Consider the following 25,810-nt stretch of genomic DNA (forward strand, 5'->3'; position numbering starts at 1 on the left):
GACTTGCATAATTTATTTATCACTGTTCATTATTGCACACGTAAAATGGACCTTATGCCACATAGGCATTTACCCCTGAGGAAGCCGGGGTACCAGCGATAAGCGTGGGACGTCAGTTTTTTTTACCCAGGCCCACCTGGATAGCCCTGATCGTTTATTTCACATATTATTCAGGTATTAGGTGTTTTGATGCCACATTATCATTTACTTTCATTTCAGTCTGCACTTTTGCCTTATCTTACTCTTTATTGTTACTCCGGACTACATACATTGTGCCCATATTTGTGGTTTTTGGTGGGAGTTGTGTAGGCGTCTGGTCTTATCTTGTACCAGCACATGTTATATTGTATACAATTTGTCTGTGTGTCTTGTAGTCTAATAAAATTTATGCATTGGTTTTATATTTAGTGGATGTGCACTTTATTGGGATTTTCTTAGGCCACGTGGCCTTTTTTTTTTTATATACAGTATATATGTGCTGAACTGCCAGTGCACGCCATCTTTATTATAGTGTGCCCCCTTACTCATTGCTAATACAATGAACTCAGCCTTACTTTCACTTTGTGATGGCCATCTAATAAACCTTATCTCTAATTTACTGAAAGGTCATAAATATTTATTTAAGCCACTTTCTTATTAGTAAAATAAGAATTTAGCTATAATGAGCGCTTACAAGGTCAGAGATCCGATATAAGGCTGTCTGATGGAACAGAGTGAAAATTCAGAGCCTGCTACTAGACTCAAGGCTGCACAGAGACAGTGGTTCAACATTTTTTATAAAGAGCAATTGGAAAAAAATCATTTTTAGCTCAAAATGAGTACAATGCAATAATTAAAAAAAAAAAATACTCCAAAGGGGTGCATAGCCTTTAAAACACAGGCTTGCATTTGTCATGGTGATACAATGTTGGCATCTCATGCTTTGCAGGGAAAACCACAACACTGAAGGAAAACTACAATGCTGCAGAAACAACTTACCAAGTAAAGTTCTCTCACTGTTCACTGAAGCACTTATAATATTAACTTCACTATCAAAAGAATACAACAGCTGTGAAGAGAAAGAGGGCTCTTGTTAATGCTTGACAATGCTATGAAATACCAAACAGCACAGTACATCAGTCTTATATCCTTTATTTAAAACCACCACTGGAAAATTCCCCCCCAAAAAAATTCAGATGGGATTTTGATGACAAAAGTAACTGCCATTTTATTCTTAACGCAAAAACAATTTCTCAAAAATTTTCAGACTGGTTTACTAATGCTGTAACAGTGACTGATGCAGATTGATAAATCTATTATCACCAGTAACCTATACATAGAAGTTTAGGATATTATTTTATCCATTAGCTGTAAAGGCAATTACCCTACGTTATGCACAAAGTTATAGAGCAGGAATTAGGGATCGACCGATATTGATTTTTTAGGGCCGATACCGATAATTTATACCGATATTCTGGGAATTTTCATTTTTGAAAAAAATAAATAAAAGAAATCCTACACAAATCTGCAGAAAATTTATATGTTTATTGTTAACGTGTGTTTTTTTTTGTTGTAAATCTTTCTCTCTCATTTATACTTAATATTTTAGTGTTGTTTTTTTTTTAAATAACTTTTAGCCCCCTTAGGGACTAGAACCCTTGTCCTATTCACCCTGATAGATCTCTATCAGGGTGAATAGGATCTCACATTGTCCCTGCTGCTCTGTGCTTTGTGCACACAGCAGCATGGAGCTTACCATGGCAGCCAGGGCTTCAGTAGCGTCCTGGCTGCCATGGTAACCGATCGGAGCCCCAGGATTACACAGCTGGGGCTCCGATCGGAGGAGCAGGGGAGAGGGGATCCTGTGGCCACTGCCACCAATGATTAATACTGGGGGGCTTGGGGGGGTGCACTGCGCCACCAATGAAGAGAAATCTCTCATTAATTCATATACAGGAGGCGGGAGCTGGCTGCAGAATCATATAGCCGTCTCCCGACCTCTATGAGCGGTAGCTGCGATCCGCGGCACCTAAGGGGTTAACTACCGCAGCTGGGAGCCGGCTATGTGATTCTGCAGCCAGCTCCCGCCTCCTGTATATGAATTAATGAAAGACTTCTCTTCATTGGTGGAGCGGTGGCCACAGCCCCTCCCCTTCTTTTGTCCTCTCTCCTCTAATTGGCGGCAGCGTTAGCAGCAGCATCACATGGGGAGGGAGACACTGCTTCCTTCTCCCCTGTGCTGCTGAGGGAACACAGAGCGCTGAGCAGCGCGATCTGTGTTCCCAATAAGTTATCGGAATATCGGCAAAATAGATGCCGATACCGATAACTGTCAAAATCCTGAATATCGGCCGATAATATCGGTAAACCCGATAATCGGTCGATCCCTAGAAGGAATAGCCAAGATAAAAAAACAAAAATATGTCAGGCTTTACTGAATCTTTTCCCACTAAACCCACTCTGCTCAGTTCCTCCTACTCTATAACTTGCACCCTGGAGCCTGCATTGCATTTTGTGGTGACAGGTTCTCTTACATTTGCTCCTTGTATAACCTTGTGTATCTTTTTTTAAAAGTGTCAATATGATTTATTGGCCTTGGTTATAGTTAGATCATTAGGTTGGCTTAAGGGTACTTTCAAACTAGCGTTTTTGTTTTCCGGTATTGAGTTCCATCACAGGAGCTCAATACTGGAAAAAAACTGATCAGTTTTATCCTAATGCATTCTGAATGGAGAGAATTCTTCAGTTCAGTCCCGGTTACGTTTTTTGGCCGGAGAAAATACCGCAGCATGGTGCAGTTTTCTCTCCGGCCAAAAATCCTGAACAATTTCCATTGAAATGCATTAATGCCGGATCCTGCCCCAAGTGTTCCGGCAAAATGGATCCGGTTTTGCGGTCTGCGCAGACCTTTAAAAATGAGGAAAATAAATAAATACCAGGTCCGTTTTTCCGGAAGACAACCTGAAAGACTGATCCGGTATTGCAATGCATTTGTGAGATAGATCCGCATCCGGATGCGTCTCACAAATGCATCCGTTTCCGTCCGGATTGCCAGATCGGACGGAACTGCCTGGATTCCGGCAACGGAACTGCCTACCGGAATCCTCTACCGCAAGTACCCTTATAGCTATATATTAACCACAGTTGTGATACCGTATGAATATTGGTATTAGTTTATATATATTTATTCATTTATAGGGTTGAGATGTCAGCTGGGGTAAAATTTTGGCACATTTTTGGCAAACAGTGTTGCATTGCAGGCCACACCTGTTGAAAAATGAAAGCTGCACTATGATTGGTTGCTATGGGCAACAAAGTTTTTTTTTCATTCATGGGGGAGATTTATCAAATTGCTGTACAGGGAAACAGGCTTAGGCTACTTTCACACTTGCGTTCAGAGCGGATCCGTCTGGGGTCTGCCCAGACGGATCCGCTCATATAATGCAGACTTGGGATCCGTTCAGAACGGATCCGTCTGCATTATATTGTAGAAAAAATTCTAAGTTTGAAAGTAGCTTCAGACGGATCCGTCCAGACTTTACATTGAAAGTCAATGGGGGACGGATCCGTTTGAAAATTGAGCCATATAGTGTCAAATTCAAACGGATCCGTCCCCATTGACTTACATTGTAAGTCTGGACGGATCCGTTTGCCTCCGCACGGCCAGGCGGACACCCGAACGCTGCAAGCAGCGTTCGGGTGTCCGCCTGCTGAGCGGAGGCTGAACGCTGCCAGACTGATGCATTCTGAGCGGATCCGCATCCACTCAGAATGCATTGGTAACTGGACGGATGCGTTCGGGGCCGCTTGTGAGCCCCTTCAAACGGAGCTCACAAGCGGAACCCCGACGCTAGTGTGAAAGTAGCCTTAGTTGCCCACAGCAACCAGAGTCCACCTTTCATTTTACAGAGCTCCTTTGGGTAATTAAGCCAGTTTACCCCTTAGGCCTCTTTCACACAGGCGTTGCGGGAAAATGTGCGGGTGCGTTGCGGGAACACCCGCGATTTTTCAGCGCGAGTGCAAAACATTGTAATGTTTTTTGCACTCGCGTGAGAAAAATCACGCATGTTTGGTACCCAAACCCGAACTTCTTCACAGAAGTTCGGGCTTGGGTTAGGTGTTCTGTAGATTTTATTATTTTCCCTTATAACATGGTTATAAAGGGAAAATAATAGCATTCTGAATACAGAATGCTTAGTAGGTGATCAATTGAGGGTTAAAAAAAAAAAAAATTAACTCACCTTCTTCTCTTGTTCGCGTAGTTCCCGGTCTCTTCTTTACTTCTTTAATGATGAGCTGTGGGCTAAAGGACCTTTGGTGACGTCAGATCACATGCTCCAATCACATGGTCCATCACCGTGGTGATGGACCATGTGATTGGAGCATGTGATCTCACGTCACCACAGGTCCTAGCCGATAGTTCATCTTTTCAGAAGTAAAGGAGAGGGAACTACGCGAACAAGAGGAGAAGGCGAGTTAATTTTATTTATTTTTTTAACCCTCAATTGATCACCTACTAAGCATTCTGTATTCAGAATGCTATTATTTTCCCTTATAACCATGTTATAAGGGAAAATAATACAGTGAATAGACTGTCACCTAGCAACCATGCGTGAAAATCGCACCGCATCCGCACTCGCTTGCGATTTTCACGAAACCCCATTCACTTCTATGGGGCCTGTGTTGCATGAAAAACGCACAAAGAGGAGCATGCTGCGATTTTCACGCACAAGTGATGCGTGAAAATCACCGCTCATGTGAACAGCCCCATAGAATGGGTCGGTATTCAGTGCGGGTGCAATGCGATCACCTCACGCATCGCATCCGCGTGGAATACTCGCCCGTGTGAAAGGGGCCTTACTCCAGTTTTGATAAATCTCCCATCGTGTTTAACCTAAAAAGGAGTATACTCAAGATGTTAAATATCACTCAACAGGAAACTACACTCCTCAACACTGAAATTGCAAATAGTTGTGGAATTATGGAACTTGCTGGATCAATAGACTTGCTAATGATCTGCAAATCAAACAAATGTTAACAAAATATTAAAAAGATCTTGATTTATTCTGTATCAAGTATGAGTGCCCTACTCAGAAATGCACATACTTACACTCCTTGACATGCTATCAATGTGGTTATTAAAGGCTATGTAAACCTTTGGAGGCAATTTTTTTTTAATGATTGTATGCTACTCATTTTTGGCTAAAAATCATTTTTTCAATTGGCCTTTATTAAAAATATTCAGCTATTCTGTCACAAAGGGTTAATCGTTTTTCTAGCTGTGTGACTGGTACTTTCACTTTGTGGCGGTCGTCTAATAAACCTTATCTCTAAATTACGGAGAGGTCATAAAAACTTATTTAAGCCACATTCTTATCAGTAAGATAAGAACTGAGCTATAATTTATGTTTATAGGGGCACAGAGCAGAGATGAGGAGTCTGTCTGCTCCTGGTCTGACGGTAAAGACAGAAAATTCAAAAGGGTGCTACTAGAGCATACCAGCTCTGTGCAGAAAAAAAGGACGCCATATTTTTGAAGACCAATTAAAATAATGATTTTTAGCTGAAATGAGTACAATGCAATAATAAAATCAAAAATGCCCCAAAAGGTGTCCATAGCCTTTAATGGTTGCCTGTGAAATGTTCTGCCACGCCGAATGCACTTGGACACAGAAACATGTATCAAGATCCGCTGCTTGCAGCTCCCTTTGCAAATGCCAACCAATGATGTCCTAGATGTGCTCTATGGGAGACAAGTCCAAAGACGGTGCAGGGCATGGTAGCATGTTTAGGCCACATAGGCTGCTCACAGTGGCCCAACCAACATGCAGCTTAGCATTGTCTTGTTAAAAAACAGCTCCTGGAACACTTTGGAGAAAAGGCTGTGGCACTGGTTCCACAACCAAATCAATATAATGCAGAACTGTTAGTGTACCTGAAATGAAAACAAGAGGGGTCCAGCTACAATACATTATGCCACCCCACACCATAATCCCAGGACTAGCACTGTAAATCTCCCTTGTAAAGGCCTCTTCGCTGCATTACCCACGTGGTCTCTAGACCACTACTATCTCCGACAAGAATTGCATCCGAAACAAATGCAGAATCATCGCTGAGGACCTTCATTACAGCCTCCACTGTCGTCTTGGTATGCACCACGATGGCCTTTCAGAGTGTTTGTCTGAGGTCAATGGAACACCTGTAAGATGAATGTCTGGCTTGTTGACAGACCGCTTCTGATGGTTTCTGTCGACACTGCCTCCCAAGTCTTGCGATGTGAAGTCCAATGTCACTTGCATTACAGAATGGATAATTACAAACCACTCTTTTAATCCGTCCATGTAGAGGCTCTCCTCTGTGCACCTCTTGCTGTCATTCCAGTTTCTTGTTCTCCCAACAATTGGGATAGGCAATGTTGAATAGTGCCGATATGTCAGCATAGGCACATAGCAATCCGCCGGATAAAGCAAGGTGTCTCAGTTAAAGTATTCTGTCCCTATCAGTTGGTGACAAGTGGCGATAACTGGCACGTGGGTGAACAGAGGGCATCATCCTGCAAAACTTTATCCATTTTTGAAGTTTCATGTGGCTAAAAAAACATTGCTTTCCATCTGGCTTTTATGCCCCTCCCACACGCCACAGATTGGCGCTAGGTGCTTGAAAGTGTTAACCTGCAGATATTAGTGAGACCTGCTACTTCCTTGATTTGCTTAACCTTACAGCTGGTCCTTCTTGGTATTGCAATTTCACTGTTGAGGAGTGTATTTACTTTACACTAGAATAGATTTTGGTGTCACAACATGGTTGAATGTAGCAGGTATTACCAAAATACAAAATCAACAAGCAGATTTGGAAGACCATGCAACACATAGCTTTGGGTTTAAAGTCTTACCTCATTTTGTTTGGCAAGAGCATCATATAGGCCGACATTTGTGAAACCCTCTACTCCCTGCAAAAAAGTCAACGTTTTACTTCCCTTTATATAGCACATTACCTTCAAATAATTAAATACAGTTAACCTGGCACATTTATCTTCATTTACACCAGTTTTATGGCATAAATGAAGACTGTCTGTTTAGATTTCTGTTTAGGCGCACAGCAGGGCAGGGGGTATCATAGACAGAAATAAAACGCTGGTCTATGATACATTTCCCCCAATGTGTGATACCTAGTCCAGATCCTAAGGAGCTGGTCTATTACAGGGATTAAAAGAACACCGAAGGCACCAGCCCCTCAGACCCTAAGTGAATTTTGACCAAAATCACTCTTTAGGGGTGGCTGCACACAGTTAGTTTTCCATAAAAGGCATCTTATTCTCAGCATTTTTTCTGAAGAACAAAAATCAGTGCAGCTAGATATTACATAATAACATTTGGGGTCATTTATCAAACCGGTGTAAAGTAGAACTGGCTTAGTTGCCCACAGCAACCAACCAGATTCCACCTTTCATTTTCCAAAGGATCTGTCAAAAATAAAAGGTGGAATCTGATTGGTTGGTATGGGCAACTAAGCTAGTTCTACTTTACACCAGTTTGATAAATGGACCCAATTGTTTATAAGGCAAAAAAAAAAAAATATATATTATATCCATTCGTCCAGTTCAGCTGGTTATCCTGCAAGTTCATCCAGAAAGGAAAAAAAAAAAAAACTGAGGTAGAAGCCAAATTTTCCTCATTTTATGGGAACAATTACTTCCCGACTCCAATCTGGTAACATATCACCTCGGCAACTGAAGGGTTAAATGTCCGTGGTTGGCATTACTGCCGATCACAGACATTAGCTGTGAGTGTCTGCTGTATAAAAAAAAAAAAAAAAAATCAGGCACACGGCGGCTATGATGCTCCCTCCCCTCCATAGCAGGTGCCATCTTTAAAGGCCCGACACCGGGAAGGGGTAATAACATTTTGGTGTACACGATATATCGTTGTGTATGCATAAAGAAAAAAAAAAAAAAAGAATACAAAATGACTGAAAAATACCTTCCAAGTATACAAGACGTTCCCACCTCTCTCTACATTAATTATCCTTAACGTTCTTGAGGTCTTCTCTAAGGTATCAGAAACTGAAAATGGTAAAATTTTGAATTAATAAGTATGGAGTGGTCATTTTCACGGATAAAACACATTCTAACAGAAAATGGCTCATTAATGTTCTTTGCATCTATCAGACATGGATAGTACTCAGCATAAACTAGAGCTTTTCATTAATAAGCATCATGGATGTCAGTAGCGTAACTTGAACTGACTGGGCCCCACAGCAAATTTTTAAATAGGGCCCCCCTTGGTTCCCAAAAAAACTCACCTCTCTTCTCCTCCTGTGGGCGCCTCCGGTTTATGCGCAGCCCTACTTCTTGGCACGCACTACACTGTGATCTGATGTCAGATAGCGTCAGGTCATCGTGTGCTCTCTCACACACACACACACACACACACACACTACATCCAGTCCTGAAGCTGTGCACTGCCAGAACTTAGTGCAGCGCAGCTGCCCGGAGAAGAAGACCAGGGAGCGGTGAGTAATACCAGTGCTAGAATTAGGAGCACCATACTCACTGCTCCCTGGGCCCAGAAATTCAGGATTACTTACCAGCAATCGTTTTTCCCATGAGCCCATGACAGCACCCTTGAGAAACTGCCTCCATCCAGGACAGGAAACAGGAACTTTCGCAGAGAGCTCTTAAGGAGGGGCTCTGCCCCTGTAGCACCAGTTAATTGCGAGAACTTGTCCTAAACACACTTTTTGAGAGAGATAGAGAGAGATAGAGAGAGATAGAGAGAGATAGAGAGAGATAGAGAGAGATAGAGAGAGATAGAGAGAGATAGAGAGAGATAGAGAGAGATAGAGAGAGATAGAGAGAGATAGAGAGAGATAGAGAGAGATAGAGAGAGATAGAGAGAGATAGAGAGAGATAGAGAGAGATAGAGAGAGATAGAGAGAGATAGAGAGAGATAGAGAGAGATAGAGAGAGAGAGAGAGAGATAGAGAGAGAGAGAGAGAGATAGAGAGAGATAGAGAGAGATAGAGAGAGATAGAGAGAGATAGAGAGAGATAGAGAGAGATAGAGAGAGATAGAGAGAGATAGAGAGAGATAGAGAGAGATAGAGAGAGATAGAGAGAGATAGAGAGAGATAGAGAGAGATAGAGAGAGATAGAGAGAGATAGAGAGAGATAGAGAGAGATAGAGAGAGATAGAGAGAGATAGAGAGATAGAGAGAGATAGAGAGAGATAGAGAGAGATAGAGAGAGATAGAGAGAGATAGAGAGAGATAGAGAGAGATAGAGAGAGATAGAGAGAGATAGAGAGAGATAGAGAGAGATAGAGAGAGATAGAGAGAGATAGAGAGAGATAGAGAGAGATAGAGAGAGATAGAGAGAGATAGAGATAGAGATAGAGAGAGATAGAGAGAGATAGAGATAGAGATAGAGAGAGATAGAGAGAGATAGAGAGATAGAGAGATAGAGAGATAGAGAGATAGAGAGATAGAGAGAGATAGAGAGATAGAGAGATAGAGAGATAGAGAGATAGAGAGATAGAGAGATAGAGAGATAGAGAGATATTAAATGAAATCCGCAGCACATCCAAGTAGTGAAGAAGTAAAAGAAGCTTTAATCACCAAGCATGCGACGTTTCAATCCTTTCCCATTGAGAGGATTGAAACGTCGCATGCTTGGTGATTAAAGCTTCTTTTACTTCTTCACTACTTGGATGTGCTGCGGATTTCATTTATTCTACATTATTTGGAGGTGGATCGCCGACTCAGCCGCTGGCACTCCGTCCATACTATTAAGATAGTGGTGCTGCCCACATTCCTTGTTTAATATATATATATTTCCAAAGAACGAGGCAGCACTTCCAGATTGACGTGAAAGGGTGAAGACCCCAAACTTTAATTCCCCAGCAACGTTGTACTTTTTTTTATATATAATATTTATTTACATAAGTATTTCATGCATATGAAACTGAAACATAGGGTGGGAATAAATCCTGGGTGCCGTCATGGGCTCATGGAAAAATTATTACCGGTAAGTAATCCTGAATTTCCCCTACGTCTATGACAGCACCCTTGAGAGACAACTAGAATAGAAATTAGCTTGGGGGAGAAGGGGGGGTGGCAGGGGGCTGAGTGCAATCATACATGTCCTACCTTTTGTCTGTGGCTTATTTCTTGTAAAAATCATACTTTTATCATATGCAAATTTCTTCACTACCGGCAAGTTGGGCGTGCACTTGCTGGTAGCCGCCGCATCTGCGCTTCTAGACATGGCCCATCTCCTCTTGATAGACAGGACCAGCGAGCGCTCTCCTCCTCCCGTTGGCCCCATCTGCTGCTGGATTCCTGCCCCTGCAACGTAACGTTCCTCGATCGGCGCAGGCGTACTGAGTGAAGGACGCGCGCTTGCCAGCTCCTTCCTCAGTGCGCCTGCGCCGATTACGTCACACCACACCCGGAAGAGAAGACTGCAGATTATTGCTGATGCCGGCAGTCTTCTCTTCCAGGTGTAGTGTGACGTAATCGGCGCAGGCGCACTGAGGAAGGAGCTGCTAAGCGCGCGTCCTCCACTCAGTACGCCTGCGCCGATCGAGGAACGTTACGGCGCAGGAATCCAGCAGCAGACGGGGCCAACGGGAGGAAGAGAGCGCTCGCTGGCCCTGTCTATCAAGAGGAGATGGGGCGTGTCTAGAAGCAGCAGCTACCAGCAAGTACACGCCCAACTTGCTGGTAGTGAAGAAATTTGCATATGATAAAAAAGTATGATTGTTACAAGAAATAAGCCACAAACAAAAGGTAGGACATGTATGATTGCACTCAGCTGACATTAGCAAATAGCTAATGTCGGCTAATGAAAATTGCACAATGGGGGGTGACAGAAGCCCTTTAAGGATCGGGGGATTTTCCATTTTTGCGTTTTCGTTTTTCACTCCCTGCCTTCCCATAGTCCTAACTTTACTTATTTTTCAATTCACATAGCCTTATGAGGGTTTATTTTTTGCGGGACAAGTTCCAAATGGGGTAGAATTGGGAAAAAACGCAATCCTGATAAAGGTTTTTAGTTTTTTCACTGTACACTATGCAGTAAAATTGACCTGTTATCTTTATTCTCCAGGTCATTACGGTTACAACAATACCACACTTGTATATTTTTTCTGTAATACTGAAAAATGTAAAACCTTTGAGGAATTTTTATAACCACATTCTAACCCCTATAACTTTTTTGTAGTTATGTGTATGGGGCTGTGTGAGGGCTCATTTTTTGCAGGACAATCTGTTCTTTTCAGTGATACCAATTTGAAGTGTGTGCGACTTTTTGATCACTTTTTATAATAAATATTGTGTAGTTGAAGTGACAAAAAATAGCAAATTGGCAGTTTATTTTTTTCCCTGCTACACCATTTGCCGAATGCCATTAATGTTGTTCTATTTTAATTGTATGGGCATTTTCGCACGCGGCGATGCCCATGATGTTTATATTTTTTATGGGTTAAGTATTTTTAAGGAAAGGGTGTGATTTTAACTTTTAACTTTTTTTTTTGTTTTTTTAAGTCACCTTGGGTGACAATAACTGGCAATCATTAGATTGCCCATTGCGTTCATTGATGGCTATATAGACATCATTGAACACTTCATTTGCACTATACCAATACAATTCTGCCACCTAGTAGCCTGTATCGGTATATTCCTGAAATAGGCACCGAAGCCTGCTTGAGGCTTCGGGCTATTTCAGTAATGTAACAGGTTCCCCGTTCTCAGTCAGGGAACACTTACCGGATCGGAAGCGTGCGACTTACGCTTCCGGACTGCAAAAATGTTGTGGTCACATTTGATTACCTCTTTGGATAGAAATAACCTCTTTGGATAGACTCCTACGCTCTAAGATTACCCCTTCAAATACCAGGCTGCCAGATGAAGGTTCTTTAACTCCGGATAAAAGACAGGCCCCTGAAATAACAGATGCTGCCTGTCCAGAAGAATCCATGGATCTGACAGTGACAGTTTCCTCAGCCAAGAGAACCAGGTTCTTCTCGGCCAGAAAGGTGCAATTAGAACGAGCTTGGTCTGTTCCAGCCTCAGCTTCTGCAATACTCTCAGAAGTCTTAGAAGAGGAAAGGCATACAGAAGCTGATCCAGCAAAAGAAAGGAGAAGGAGTCTATCCCTAACGGAAAGTCTCTTGGATTTAGGAAAAAAAAAAAAAAAAAAAGACTGCATTTTTTGATTTGCTTGGTTGCGAAAAGGTCTACCTGAGGACGACCTCAAAGCTAAACTATCTGATTGAAGACCTCTTGATTCAAACACCATTCTCCCTGATCCAAATGGTTTCTGCTTAGGTAATCCGCCACCTTGTTTTCTGTTCCTTTTAGATGCACTGCCTTGATCAGGAATATAAGGAATGATTAGTGAGAAAATTTCTGTGGTTAAGGACATAAAACGTTCTGATCTTGTCCCTCCTTGTCTGTTTAGGTAGGATAGCACTGTAGAGTTGGAGAATATTTTTACTCCTATTACCTGCAATTTGGGCAGGAAAGCTCTTAAGGGTAGCAGAACAGCTCTTAATTCCCTCACATTTTGGGAATCCTGGCTTTCTGTTGGTCTCCATATGCCTTGCAGAACCCCCCACCCAGTCGGACCGGCATCGGTGGTTATGGTTCCTTGTTCCTGTAGAACCCATGGAAAGTCCCGAGTCAGATTTGAAGGCTCTAGCCACCAGGTTACAGACTATCGCCTGAGGGGTGAGAGGAAGAGGGGCATCCAGCGGGGACTAGGCCCCGGGCCTCCCAAAACAACGCCAGGAGGGTCCGGGGTGCCGGCATTACTTCCCAGGAACGCCGACTCGACATGGACTCTTACACCGCACCAGGTAACCCCTTAACCTGAAACACATGCGGGGCTCCTGCAGCCTAATCCTTAGATCTCCACTATAGGTCCTATCCATAGGACAGGAAAAAGGAACTGGTGCTACAGGGGCAATGCCTATCCTTAAGAGCCCTCCCATGAAAGTTCCTGTTTCCTGTCCTGGATGGAGGTGGTCTCTGAAGGGTGCTGTCATGGCGTAGGGGAAAATAAATCCATTTGTCCTCCTCCTGGGCCCCTTCCTGAGTCCAGGCCCATAGCAGCCACTACCCCTGCTTCCATGGTAGCTACACCCCTCATGGATGCCTATAGGTGACATATCCATGTGTCTTCCAATTATGGACAGATGCTCAGTTGGCAGTACCAGCAGATTTGAAAACACTTGTACTTCCCTCAAAAATGGCTGAAACCACGATTTAATGCATTATAAGTCAATAGGATGCATGGCGGGGCCGTTGTATGTGATCTATGACAGATCTGGCACAGTGTTGTGTCTCCATTAGCTGAATATAGCCTAAATGGTACTAAGAAAATAGGTATGTCAATGACAGGACTATAAAGGGGAAATGAGCGTGACTCACGTGATGATGTAGAGAGAATTGAGAACAGAAAACCCTTTCACACCACGGAGTGGAATTTCCCATTTGCAGAAGTTATTTCTCTTCATACTTTCTATGTTTGCAGGACTATGGCCAACAGTAATTGAACAAACATGGAGTATGCGTGATAAGGTCAATCTGTGTTATTACACAGGAATGTTTTCAAGAAACCGTAACCTTTACAAAAAAAAAATACAAATCACAACCATCTCATCTCTGCTGGGTAAGTAGAAGTGTGCGACCAAAGGGCATAAAACTAAGGAAAACAGAATCTTAATAATAGGGATAATACAGGCATTTCTCTCTACTTAACTCCATCAATACATAGGAGTAGGGCTGAAACAAAAAAATAAAAATCATCATCAATGCAAATTTTTTGCATCGAAGATTCGTTTGTGTCACGTGACCACGGTGCAGGAGTGAAGCACTTGCTATTACTCCCGCTCCGTGGTCTCCGGCTGGCCCACAATACTCACCTTTCCAGCAGGGGGGCCTCGGGACACTCCACAGAACATCCATGGTCCCACGCACACAGTGATCTGACTCACTGTGTGACGTCAGACGCAGAGCAGCGCGGAAAGATGGAGTGTCGGCGGCGCACCTGCTGGAAAGGCAAGTTGGTGCGACTAAGGCCGGGCGCCCGAAGTACACAGCGTCATAGCAACCAATGACACAGTGTACTCCGGGTGTCAGGAGGAGCAGGGGGGGGGGGGGGAAATGGGAGATGATATTTCACAACGGGGGGGGGGGGGGGGGAGCGGCTGATGGCACTAGAAGGGGGGAACGGAGCTGATGGCACTGGAGCACTTGAGCTGTTCACACAGGGGGGAACGAAGGGTGTTGGGGACTGATAGCAGGGGGTCTGATAAATTTTTATAAAGGAAAACAGTCTATTAATAAATTTTTTCTTAGAAGAATACTCAGATAATCGTAAAAATAATCGATAGAATACTGGATTACTGAAATAATAGTTCACTGCAGCCCTACATAGGAGCTCCTCCTTAGGGTGCCTTCACATGGCGATAATTTCAATCTGCTTCCGACCCCCACTTTTTTCTATTCTATGGGGCTGCAAAACATGTAGACAGCATAAGGCTGTCATGTGTGGGCTTTCCACCTCTGTGTGGCGGAGTGGTAAATTATAGAACATGCCCTATTCTTGTCTGTTTTGCGGACAGCAGGAATTTTTTTTCAATGGGGCCCTCCAAAAGTGCAGGATGCACAAGGCCCACAAAACTGATATGGTCGTTTAAATATAACCTTAGGGTGCATTTACACAACTGTATGTCTTTTGCGGTCTGCAAAACACAGATGACGTCCGTGTGAATTCTATTTTTTGCAGACACATTGCAACAATGCCTATTCTCGTCCGCCAAACAGACATATGCGCAGCGGACATATGGTGTGCTGTTCACATTTTTTGCGGCCCAGTTGAAATGATTAGGTTCGCATCCGATCCACACAAAATGTGAATGAGGCTTGAGTTTTTGCCACCTCCAGCTCCCAAACTTTCTATTTCCCCGACTCATTTACTTGAACAGACCTCCGTCCTGAATAATGCTTTTATTTTTCACTTCTACTATTCTCTGCTGACACAAAAGCCAAACATGTGGTGTGAACTCTCAATGAGTCGATAGAGATTTGATTTTGTGTCACTAGAAATGATTTTTTGACTCATGTGCCCCTCATGCAAAATGTGGCAGAGATTTTGTGCCATAGATACAAAAATATAGAAAACACAAGTCAGAAACTAAAACACACAGTCCTTGCTGCCAGTCAGGGTATGCATTGTAGGATATGCACGTCTATATACTGCAGGCACTTTCACCAAGATCCAAGGGTGTAGCTAGGGGGATGCAAGCAGAGCATGTACCCCGAGTGGTGTAAAGGAGGGGAGCGGTGGTGCCAGCTTGATCAAATAGTGTGACTTAGTTTAAAAAAAAAAAAATCTATTGATGGGCAGTTGTGAGGATCACTTAAGCTACTTTCACACTTGCGGCAGAGTGATCCGGCAAAACATATGCCAACTGATGGCATTTGTAAGATCCTGAACAGTCTTAAAAATGCCTGATTAGTCAGAAAAATGCATTGAAATGCCGGATCCGTCTTTCCGGTGTCATCCGGCAAAACAGATCCGGCATTTATTTCTTTCACCTTTTTTTGGGTCTGCGCATGCGCAGACTGGAAGGACTGATCCGGCATTCCGGTATTTTGAATGTGGGATCCAGCACTAATACATTCCTATGGAAAAAAAAAAAATGCCGGATCTGGCATTCAGGAAAGTCTTCAGTTTTTTTGGCCGGAGATAAAACCGTAGTATGCTGCGGTTTTATCTTTTGCCTGATCAGTCAAAAAGACTGAACTGAAGACATCCTGAACGTATTGCTCTCCATTCAGAATGCATGGGGATAAAACTGATCAGTTCATTTCCGGCATGGAGCCCTTTTAACGGAACTCTGTGCCGGAAAAGAAAAAACCCTAGTGTGAAAGTACCCTTAGGGCTCTTTCACACCTGCGTTCTTTTCTTCCGGCATAGAGTTCCGTCGTCGGGGCTCTATGCCGGAAGAATCCTGATCAGTTTTATCCTAATGCATTCTGAATGGAGAGAAATCCGTTCAGGATGCATCAGGATGTCTTCAGTTCCGGAACGGAACGGTTTTTGGCCGGAGAAAATACCGCAGCATGCTGCGCTTTTTGCTCCGGCCAAAAATCCTGAAGACTTGCCACAAGGCCGGATCCGGAATTAATACCCATTGAAAGGCATTGATCCGGATCCGGCCTTAAGCTAAACGTCGTTTCGGCGCATTGCCGGACCCGACATTTAGCTTTTTCTGAATGGTTACCATGGCTGCCGGGATGCTAAAGTCCTGGCAGCCATGGTAAGTGTAGTGGGGAGCAGCATACTTACCGTCTGTGCGGCTCCCCGGGCGCTCCAGAGTGACGTCAGGGCGCCCCAAGCGCATGGATCACGTCATCCATGTGCATGGGGCGCTCTGACGTCATTCTGGAGCGCCCCGGGAGCCGCACGGACTGTAAGTATACTGCTCCCCCGCTCCCCACTACTACTATGGCAACCAGGACTTTAATAGCGTCCTGGCTGCCATAGTAACACTGAACGCAATTTGAAGACGGCTCAGTCTTCAAATGCTTTCAGTACACTTGCGTTTTTCCGGATCCGGCGTGTAAATCCGGCAAGTGGAGTACACGACGGATCCGGACAACGCAAGTGTGAAAGAGGCCTAACAGGTCTATGATCTGTAAGTGTATAGGTCAGCTGCTGTATCATTATATTTCTTAAGCAGATAGCGCGCACACAGACTGAAAGAATCAGGTCCCGGTCACCCTTCATGGCATTTCTCCTGATGTCTACTACACTATTACGTTCCTGCTGCAGCCTCACATCACTGCTGTCTTCCTCCCTGCTCTTGAAACTGTCGGGATTTGTATGTGTGGACAGGGTTGGCAATGACAGAATCCGGAGGCTTCAGCGGTTTAAAAGTCCAAATTAGGTTTATTTGGTTCAGAACAACACAGTGGCATGAAAATTGAGCAGTCACTTTCAACAATTCACATGAAGTAGCAAAAAAAATACCCGTGAGCTGGGCGCAAACTAAACACAGACTTCAGTATAGACAGGAGATCAGGCTTCTCAGAGCAAGCATTCGCAGCTTCTCAGGCCCTGACACTCACTGGGGAACATTTACAAAGTCAAAACGTCTGTCTTTGTTTCCCCTTTTGCAGCCGGAGGTTTACATTAATTTATGACAAGGCGTTTGCACCTAGTAGAAAAACTAACTCCAACCATTTTTCACCAACATGTACACCTGTTTCCCGGCCCCCTGACACTCCCCTCTCCCGCCCAACTGTCGAAAACGTAATATTGTCACACAGCTGGCGAAATAGGAGGCTTGCGACTATTTTTAAGGCTAAAATAGTAGCAAGTTCCTTGATAAATAACCCCCTACTAAGCCTTCAAATGTATTTATTCCGCAGTAATGAACCCCAGGAGCTGGTACTGGAGGAAGAAGTAAATGGCAGGCCCCACTACCAATCCTACCTACCATTCCATAACAAATCCAGCCCTGTAAACAGATTTAGAAAAGACCTCAGCAAATCGCTGAGACAACCCAGGTTTCCCAGATTCTTTTATTATTTATTTATAGTCTAAGGGCTCTTTCACACTTGCGTTGTTCTTTTCCGGCATAGAGTTCCGTCGTCGGGGAAAATCCTGATCAGGATTATCCCAATGCATTCTGAATGGAGATAAATCCGTTCGGGATGCATCAGGATGTCTTCAGTTCAGGAGCGGAAAGTTTTTTGGCTGGAGAAAATACTGCAGCATGCTGCGCTTTTTGCTCCGGCCAAAAATCCTGAACACTTGCCGCAAGGCCGGAACCGGAATTAAGGCCCATTAAAAGGCATTAATCCGGATCCGGCCTTAAGCTAAACGTCGTTTCGGCGCATTACTGGATCCGACGTTTAGCTTTTTCTGAATGGTTACCATGGCTGCCAGGACGCTAAAGTCCTGTTTGCCATGGTAAAGTGTAGTGGGGAGCAGTATACTTACCGTCCGTACGGCTCCCGGGGCGCTTCAGAGTGATGTCAGGGCGCCCCACGCGCATGGATGACGTGATCGCATGGATCACGTCATCCATGCGCATGGGGCGCTCTGATGTAATTCTGGAGCGCCCCGGGAGCCGCACGGATGGTAAGTATACTGCTCCCCCGCTCCCCACTACTACGGCAACCAGGACTTTAATAGCGTCCTGGCTGCCATAGTAACACTGAACGCATTTTGAAGACGGATCAGTCTTCAAATGCTTTCAGTTCACTTGCGGTGTTACGGATCCGGCGGGCACTTCCGGCAAATGGAGTACACGACGGATCCGGACAACGTAAGTGCGAAAGAGCCCTAAGCAGACTAGGTGAGGTATACACCCCCTCCAGTACCTTTCCTGTCAACGTGTTAGAGATGTTAAATGCCATGTACTCCTTCGAAGGCAATTTTTTTATGATTGCATGTTACTCATTTTTGGCTAAAAATCATTTTTTCAATTGTCCTTTATTAAAAATATTGAGCCTGTCACAAAGGGTTAACTGTTTTTCTAGCTGCATGACTGGTACTTTCACTTTGTGCTGGTTATCTAATAAACCTTATCTCTAATTTACAGAGAGGTCAAACACTTGTTTAAGCCACATTCTTATCAGTAAGATAAGAACTGAGCCATAATGAGTGTTTAGGAGGTCAGAGAGCAAAGATAAGGAGTCCGTCTGCTCCTGGTCAGATGAAAAACACAGAAAATACAAAGTATGCTACTATAGCATGTCAGATCTGTACAGAAAAAGGATGCCATATTTATAAAATAAAGACCATTTTAAAAGATTACTTTTAGCTCAAAATGGGGAGAATGTAATAATAATAATAATAATAGTAATCATCATCATCATCATCATAAAAATACCCCCAAAGGCATACATAGCCTTTAAATACTTTTATGTTAAAAAGGACAAAAGTGTTGTAGGAGTCAAACCTTTATTGGCTAACCAGAAACATTTTATTTGCAAGCTTTCAGAGCACAGGGCCCCTTCATTACGTGATTTACAGATCAACTAACCAGAGAAAAGCAGAAATGCATTTGTAAATCCGCTATAAAAACTTGTGAGTATAGTGGCTAATTTATCAATGCTGGTGCAAAGGAAAATTGGCTTAAATCAGATTCCACTTTTCATTTTTCAGAGCTATTTTGGAAAATGAAAGGTGGAATCTGATTCGTTGCTATATGCAACTAACGCTACTTTCACATCTGCGGCCCAGAGATCCGGCAAAAACGCCGAGAATTGGCAAGACACAAATGAAAGCATGCAGTGCGGCCAGATCTCCGCCAGACCCCATTATACTTAATGGGACCAGTAGGCATTCTGTTTGCATGCGGCAGTGCCGGGTTTGGAGAATTCCGTCAGGCACTTCTCTGCTGGAACAGCTGCCGCAGAAGTGAAAGTAGCCTAAAACTGTTTTCCTTTGCAGCAGTTTTGATAGATCTGCCCTATCATTTTCTGAAACTCCTATGACACTTGAGTACTTAACATCACACAGATTTTTCTGCCTATACGTCTTTGCCCCGTCTTGAATGCTACAGCTGCCTCCAAACTCACCTTCCTCTGAACCTGTGTCTATGGCTGTGTAAGTGAGTGCAAACCCCCATGTTATAATGTGGATGTATAAAGATACTATATTCAATGTATATATTGAAATAAATAAACACTGGATATACGTACACCTATACACACACACACACACACACACACACACACACACAGTAGTCCATATTTACTATCATAAGTATGCCACTTTTGTGCCCAAATCCAGGCGCACTTCATTTTAGACAATTATGCAGTTGTGGTAAAAAAAAAATTACTTTTGCCGACATCCTTGGCATTTCCTGGTTTTACACTAGAATGTGTGTGTGGCCAACATTTGTCTAATTTTTAGATACCTTCTTGAAGCTGAAATCCACAGTTCGGGCACTAAATTATTAGACCAACCCACAGTTGGTAAAAAAATTTGGTGGACAGAATCCTGGGCGCATTGGGACAGATTTTCAACATAAACTAAGCTAATAGGTGGTAGAAATTAGACAGCCACAGTCCAAGAGGCACCAAAGGTATCAGCCACTGGGATGACCTTGGTGCATTTTGCTGAAGGAAAAAAAAAAGTTGGTGAACTTTGGTATGGCTTGAGGGAAATGTTGGTGTGGGATAGACGGGCGCCGAGCTGCATATTTGCTTTGGCTGAAGGAATGAAGAGCTGAGATTTATGTCTGGCAACTGTCCATTATAAAGTCAAATATTTTCAAGGCCCAATTACATAAGACAACTTAAAAAAATAAAAATCAATGCAAAGCTGAGATGATTCTATGTGTAATTAGAAGACAAAGAGGGCATTGTTCACAAAGACAGAGCAGACTATTCAGTACATGGACTGAGGGGTTTTGCGGTTAGTAAAAGACTACTTTTTAATCATCTGAAATTCTGTTTAAGTGGATTGGCATATTCAGACTACCAGCATTACCATACATTTTATGCTATGATATGGCTTTTAGTTGGTAAAAATTTTGGCAGGATCTGAAATACCACAAACTGCTTGCGTATTAAAAGACACAAGAGGTAAATAGCATTAAGGGCTCATGCACACAACCGCAGACTGGCCCATTACAGAACTGTCCTATCTTTGTCCATATTACGGACAACTATAGGACATGTTCTATTTTTTTGCAGGGCCGCGGAACAGACATATGTCTGCTGTTCGTATCTTTTACAGCTCCATTGAAGTGCATAAGTCCACATCCGACCCGCAGCGGACTAAATGCAGATCGGATGCGGACTAAAACAGTGGTCGTGTGCATATGCCCTAACACTACGGAGGAAAACTTATACATGCTACTGCATACTGATGAAGCCAGAAGTAGATGAAACCCAGAGTCAGGGGATTGCATTGGCGTGCTGCATGGAACAATAACCCAGATGTACATCTTATTTTTTGTTGTTGAGTACAATAAAAAAGGTTTGGTCTAGATGTTATGATTGGAGGTGCCGCACTAGGTTTCTTTACCATTAAGTTCCAGTGTACAAGAGAAGGCTCCTGATCGAGCCAGTTGTGTGGAACTACAGGTGCCAGGCAAAGTGGACAAAATGTATCACACTGGTGTAAAGTAGAGCTGGCTTAGTTGCCCATAGCAACCTATCAGATTCCACCTTTCATTTTCCAAAGGAGCTATAAAAAATGAAAGGTGGAATCTGATTGGTTGCTATGGGCAACGTAAGCCAGCTCTACTTTACACCAGTGTGATAAATCTCCCCCAGTGGTTCTATCACAGAGGAGGCAACCCAGTGCAGCAAGTGGAGTATATTCTGCCTATCCTCGTGGTGTGGGAAGAAGCTGCCCATTCTTCAGCCTGCGATTTCAGGAAAGCAGTAAAAGAACATACGTTTTGGGAAAAATCATGCACACCAGTTTTTTGGCGCACATTATAGTAGAATGCATTTAGTTTGGTAATCTGCCCCGATATATAAAAGGGAGGGTCAGCACCTAGGACTCCAGCACATACTAGGGATCGACCGATTATCGGTTTGGCCGATATTATCGGCCGATATTGAGGATTTTGAACGTTATCGGTATCGGCATCTATTTGGCCGATATACCGATAACGTATTGGGAACACAGAACGAGCTGCTCTCAGCGCTCTCTGTGTTCCCTCCGCAGCACAGGGGAGAAGGAAGCAGTGTCTCCTCCCCCTGTGCTGCCGATGCCGCCAATGACAGAAGAGGAGACAAGAGGAGGGGCGGGGCTGTGGCCGCTGCGCCACCAATGAAGAGAAGTCTTTCATTAATTCATATACAGGAGGCGGGAGCTGGCTGCAGAATCACATAGCCGGCTCCCAACCTCTATGAACGGCAGCTGCGATCCGCGGTAGTTAACTCCTCAGGTGCCGCGGATCGCAGCCCACGCTCATAGAGGTCGGGAGCCGGCTATGTGATTCTGCAGCCAGCTCCCCCCATCTTGTATATGAATGATTGAGAGACTTATCTTCATTGGTGGCGCAGTGCGCGCCCCCCACCCCAATCCCGGCCAATAGTAAAAACATTGGTGGCGCAGATCGCCCCCCCCCCAGTATTACTCATTGGTGGCAGTGGCCACAGGATCCCCTCTCCCCTGCTCCTCCGATCGGAGCCCCAGCTGTGTAAGCCTGGGGCTCCGATCGGTTACCATGGCAGCCAGGACGCTATTGAAGCCCTGGCTGCCATGGTAAGCTCCATGCTGCTGTGTGCACAAAGCACAGAGCAGCAGGGTCAGTGTGAGCTCCTATTCACCCTGATAGAGCTCTATCAGGGGGAATAGGACAAGGGTTCTAGTCCCTAAGGGGGCTAAAAGTTAGTAAAAAAAAACAAAAAAAAACACAAAAATATTAAGTATAAATGAAAAAGATTTATAAAAAAATACACATTAACAATAAACAAAAAAATACACATTAACAATAAACATATTAATTTTCAGCAGATTTGTGTAGGAATTTTTTTTTGCTCAAAAATGAAAATTCCCAGAGTATCGGTATAAATTATCGGCTATCGGCCTGAAAGTTCACAAATTATCGGTATCGGCCCTAAAAAATCAATATCGGTCGATCCCTAGCACATACCCTTCATTCTACTGAAAAGCAGACCATCCAGTCCACAGACCTCAAGGAAGCCACTTTTCTGACAGGTCTGATGGCAGATAATGATTGATAGATATAGAATATTCTTGGACAGGTCCTCCAAACCAGAGATAGGCCAATTTTACATGAGCCCATTCAGTGCGAGAAATACTCGGTGTCTCCGAAGTATTTCCCAACCTGAATGCTGCTCCTATGAGATGGACCCACGGCATTCTAATGACTTATAATGCTGTGTGTTCCTGCCTGACGTCAACACTACTGATTAATACTCACATAATGCTGTTAGTACAATTCATTAGAGAGGATGGCCACATGGCGCAGAGGTATGACAACAACTACACATAATTTGTCTATAGTCCGACTGTTTTTGCCTTATCTTGACATATGCCTTTCACTCCCATAAAACTTACCTTTTATTACAGCTGAATCATTATTACTGACCATTAAATCTACCCATTTAAAAACTAGCAGTTGTGTTGCCTATTTTTTGTTAATGATTGAACTTCTACTCAGTTCACTATCTGGACTGTAATTCAATAAGGGGCTGGAAGCTGCGCGCTGGCTCCAGACTCCCCCCTATTCTTTATGCTGAATACACTTCTGTTTAGGCTAATACACTTGTTAGGCAGTCTACTGTCCGATCCCCTGAAGACGCCAGGTTAGCTGGCGAAACATGTTGGGGGACAGTCATTGAGGGTGTTTTTCGCCTATTAACCACCTCCGGACCGCCTAACGCAGGATTGCGTTCCGGAGGTGGCAGCGCTGCGCAGAGTCACGCATATACGCGTCATCTCGCGAGACGCGAGATTTCGCTCAAAGCCGACCCGCGCATGCGCATCGCGGGCCGGCAAAATTAAAAGTAGTATTTCGTCACCAGCCTGCCAGCAACGATCATTGGCTGGCAGGCTGGCGATTTTCAAAAAATCCAATCCAAAGTCATATAACAGATCATATTAGTAAATATGATCTGTTATATGGCTTGTCTGCTCCTGTGCTGGTCCTTTTCGTCGGTTGGATCCAGCACAGGAGCAGACTGAACTGTGAGTAGCACCAACACTACACCTTAGCCCCAGATCACCCACCTGCACCCCAATTAACCCTTTGATCACCCCTTTGATCGCCCCTGTCAATCACTAGTGAAAGGAAAAAAAGTGATCAGTGTAAACTGTCACTTTTTTTTTTTCACTGGTATTGGCTGTTAGGTTTTAGGGATAGTTTAGGCCCCTTGGTTAGGTAGTTAGCGTCAGTTAGCGCCCACCCCACCGCACCGCAGTCACTTTTATTCGCTGTTTAGCGTATCGCTAATCAGCATTTGTACTTTTATAGTATCTGTAAGTGATCAAAACTGATCACGGTCAGATCTATAATAGTATTAGTGTCACCTTAGCTCGCCCTCCACCCAAAACGCAGTGTTTGCCCGATCAGGCCTGATCGGTCGCCCACACGTGCGTTCACCCACGCCCGCCCCACCGCAGTGACAAAAAATATATATTTTTTGATCACTGCACATTCATTTTACACGCACTGCGGCGATAAAAAAATCAGTTTTGATATTTTTTATCAACCGCAGCAGCCTCCGGTACTTCGCTAGCCTCCCCTTTGTAAGACAGGTTTGCTTTTTTTCTTGGGTAGTCTCAGGGAATACCCCTAAATTTAGTAGTCCAAAATGTCAAACAGGGGGTATTCTTCTGAAGAGGCCTACAGGATTCTGACCCAGTCGGATGAGGAGTGGGAACCCTCATCTGACGAATCTAGCGGGTCAGAATATGAACCTGTGGAAAGCAGTGGCTCTCTGACCCAAAGTTCGGACGAGGAGGTGGAGGTCCCTGGCAGCACCAGGCGTACCCGGCCCCATGTCGCTAGACCACAGGTTACGCAGGATCCGCTTCAAGAGCAGCAGAGTGGGGCTGTCGCTGCCGGATCACGTGGTGAGGCATACACCAGCAGCGCAGCCCTTCCTGGACCTAGTACCAGCACTGCCGTACAACATGGTGAAGTAGCGAGCACCAGAAGGGCAGTTGAAGCTGGTACGGTGGCACGTGCAATAGTTACCCCGTCGCAGCCACCGCAAAGACAGGCCCGTAGAGCCCCTAGAGTCCCTGAGGTGCTGGCAAATCCTGATTGGCAGTCACCAACTTCAGCCGCACCAGTAGTTCCCCCTTTCACCGCCCAGTCTGGAGTTCGGGTTGAGACGGCTCAAATCGGTTCGGCCCTGGGATTTTTTGAGCTGTTCTTGACTGCGGAGCTCTTGGACTTAGTCGTGGCAGAGACCAACCAGTATGCCACACAATTTATAACCGCTAACCCGGGAAGCTATTATGCCCAGCCTTTCCGGTGGAAACCAGTCCAAGTTTCCGAACTTAAAATTTTTTTGGGCCTTCTCCTCAACATGGGCCTGACAAAAAAGCATGAATTGCGGTCATATTGGTCAACGCACCCAATTCATCACATGCCCATGTTCTTTGCTGCTGTCCAGGACACGATTTGAGACCATCCTACGTTTTCTGCATTTTAGCGACAATACCACCTCCCGTCCCAGAGGCCACCCTGCTTTTGACCGGCTCCACAAAATTCGGCCCCTCATAGACCATTTCAACCTGAAATTTGCAGATTTGTATACCCCTGAGCAAAACATCTGCGTAGACGAGTCCCTAATACATTTTACCGGGCGCCTTGGCTTCAAACAATACATCCCAAGCAAGCGTGCCCGGTATGGGGTCAAATTGTATAAGCTCTGTGAAAGGGCCACAGGCTATACCCACAAATTTCGGATCTATGAGGGAAAAGATCAGACCCTGGAGCCGGTCGGTTGCCCTGACTACCTGGGGATCAGTGGGAAGACAGTCTGGGACTTGGTGTCACCCTTATTCGGCAAGGGGTACCATCTTTATGTGGACAATTTCTACACAAGTGTGGCCCTCTTTAGGCATTTGTTTCTAGAACGGATTTGCGCCTGTGGCACCGCGCGAACTAGTCGCGTGGGCTTCCCCCAACGGCTTGTAACCACCCGTCTTGCAAGGGGGCAGAGGGCTGCCTTGTGTAACGAAGAACTGCTCGCGGTGAAATGGAGAGACAAGCGTGACGTTTACATGCTCTCCTCCATTCACGCAGACACGACAATCCAAATTGAGCGAGCAACCCGTGTCATTGAAAAGCCCCTCTGTGTCCACG

The 25,810-nt window shown here is 44.4% G+C and overlaps 1 protein-coding gene across 2 annotated transcripts in view; it reads right to left on the reverse strand.

Annotated features, from left to right (window-relative positions):
* LOC120982828 (gamma-secretase activating protein) overlaps nucleotides 1–25,810 on the reverse strand; it is a 146,109-nt gene that overhangs the window by 107,426 nt on the left and 12,873 nt on the right. For both annotated transcript variants that reach the window (XM_040413013.1, XM_040413021.1), the window contains exons 2-4: nucleotides 7,959–8,041; nucleotides 6,872–6,928; nucleotides 979–1,048 (exon numbers count right to left, since the gene is read on the reverse strand). In XM_040413013.1, the coding sequence (XP_040268947.1) occupies nucleotides 979–1,048; nucleotides 6,872–6,928; nucleotides 7,959–8,041 (210 nt within the window). The remainder of the gene's footprint in view (nucleotides 1–978; nucleotides 1,049–6,871; nucleotides 6,929–7,958; nucleotides 8,042–25,810) is intronic.

This window comes from Bufo bufo, chromosome 1 (assembly GCF_905171765.1).
Source record: "Bufo bufo chromosome 1, aBufBuf1.1, whole genome shotgun sequence".
In the NCBI taxonomy this organism is placed as follows: domain Eukaryota; kingdom Metazoa; phylum Chordata; class Amphibia; order Anura; family Bufonidae; genus Bufo; species Bufo bufo.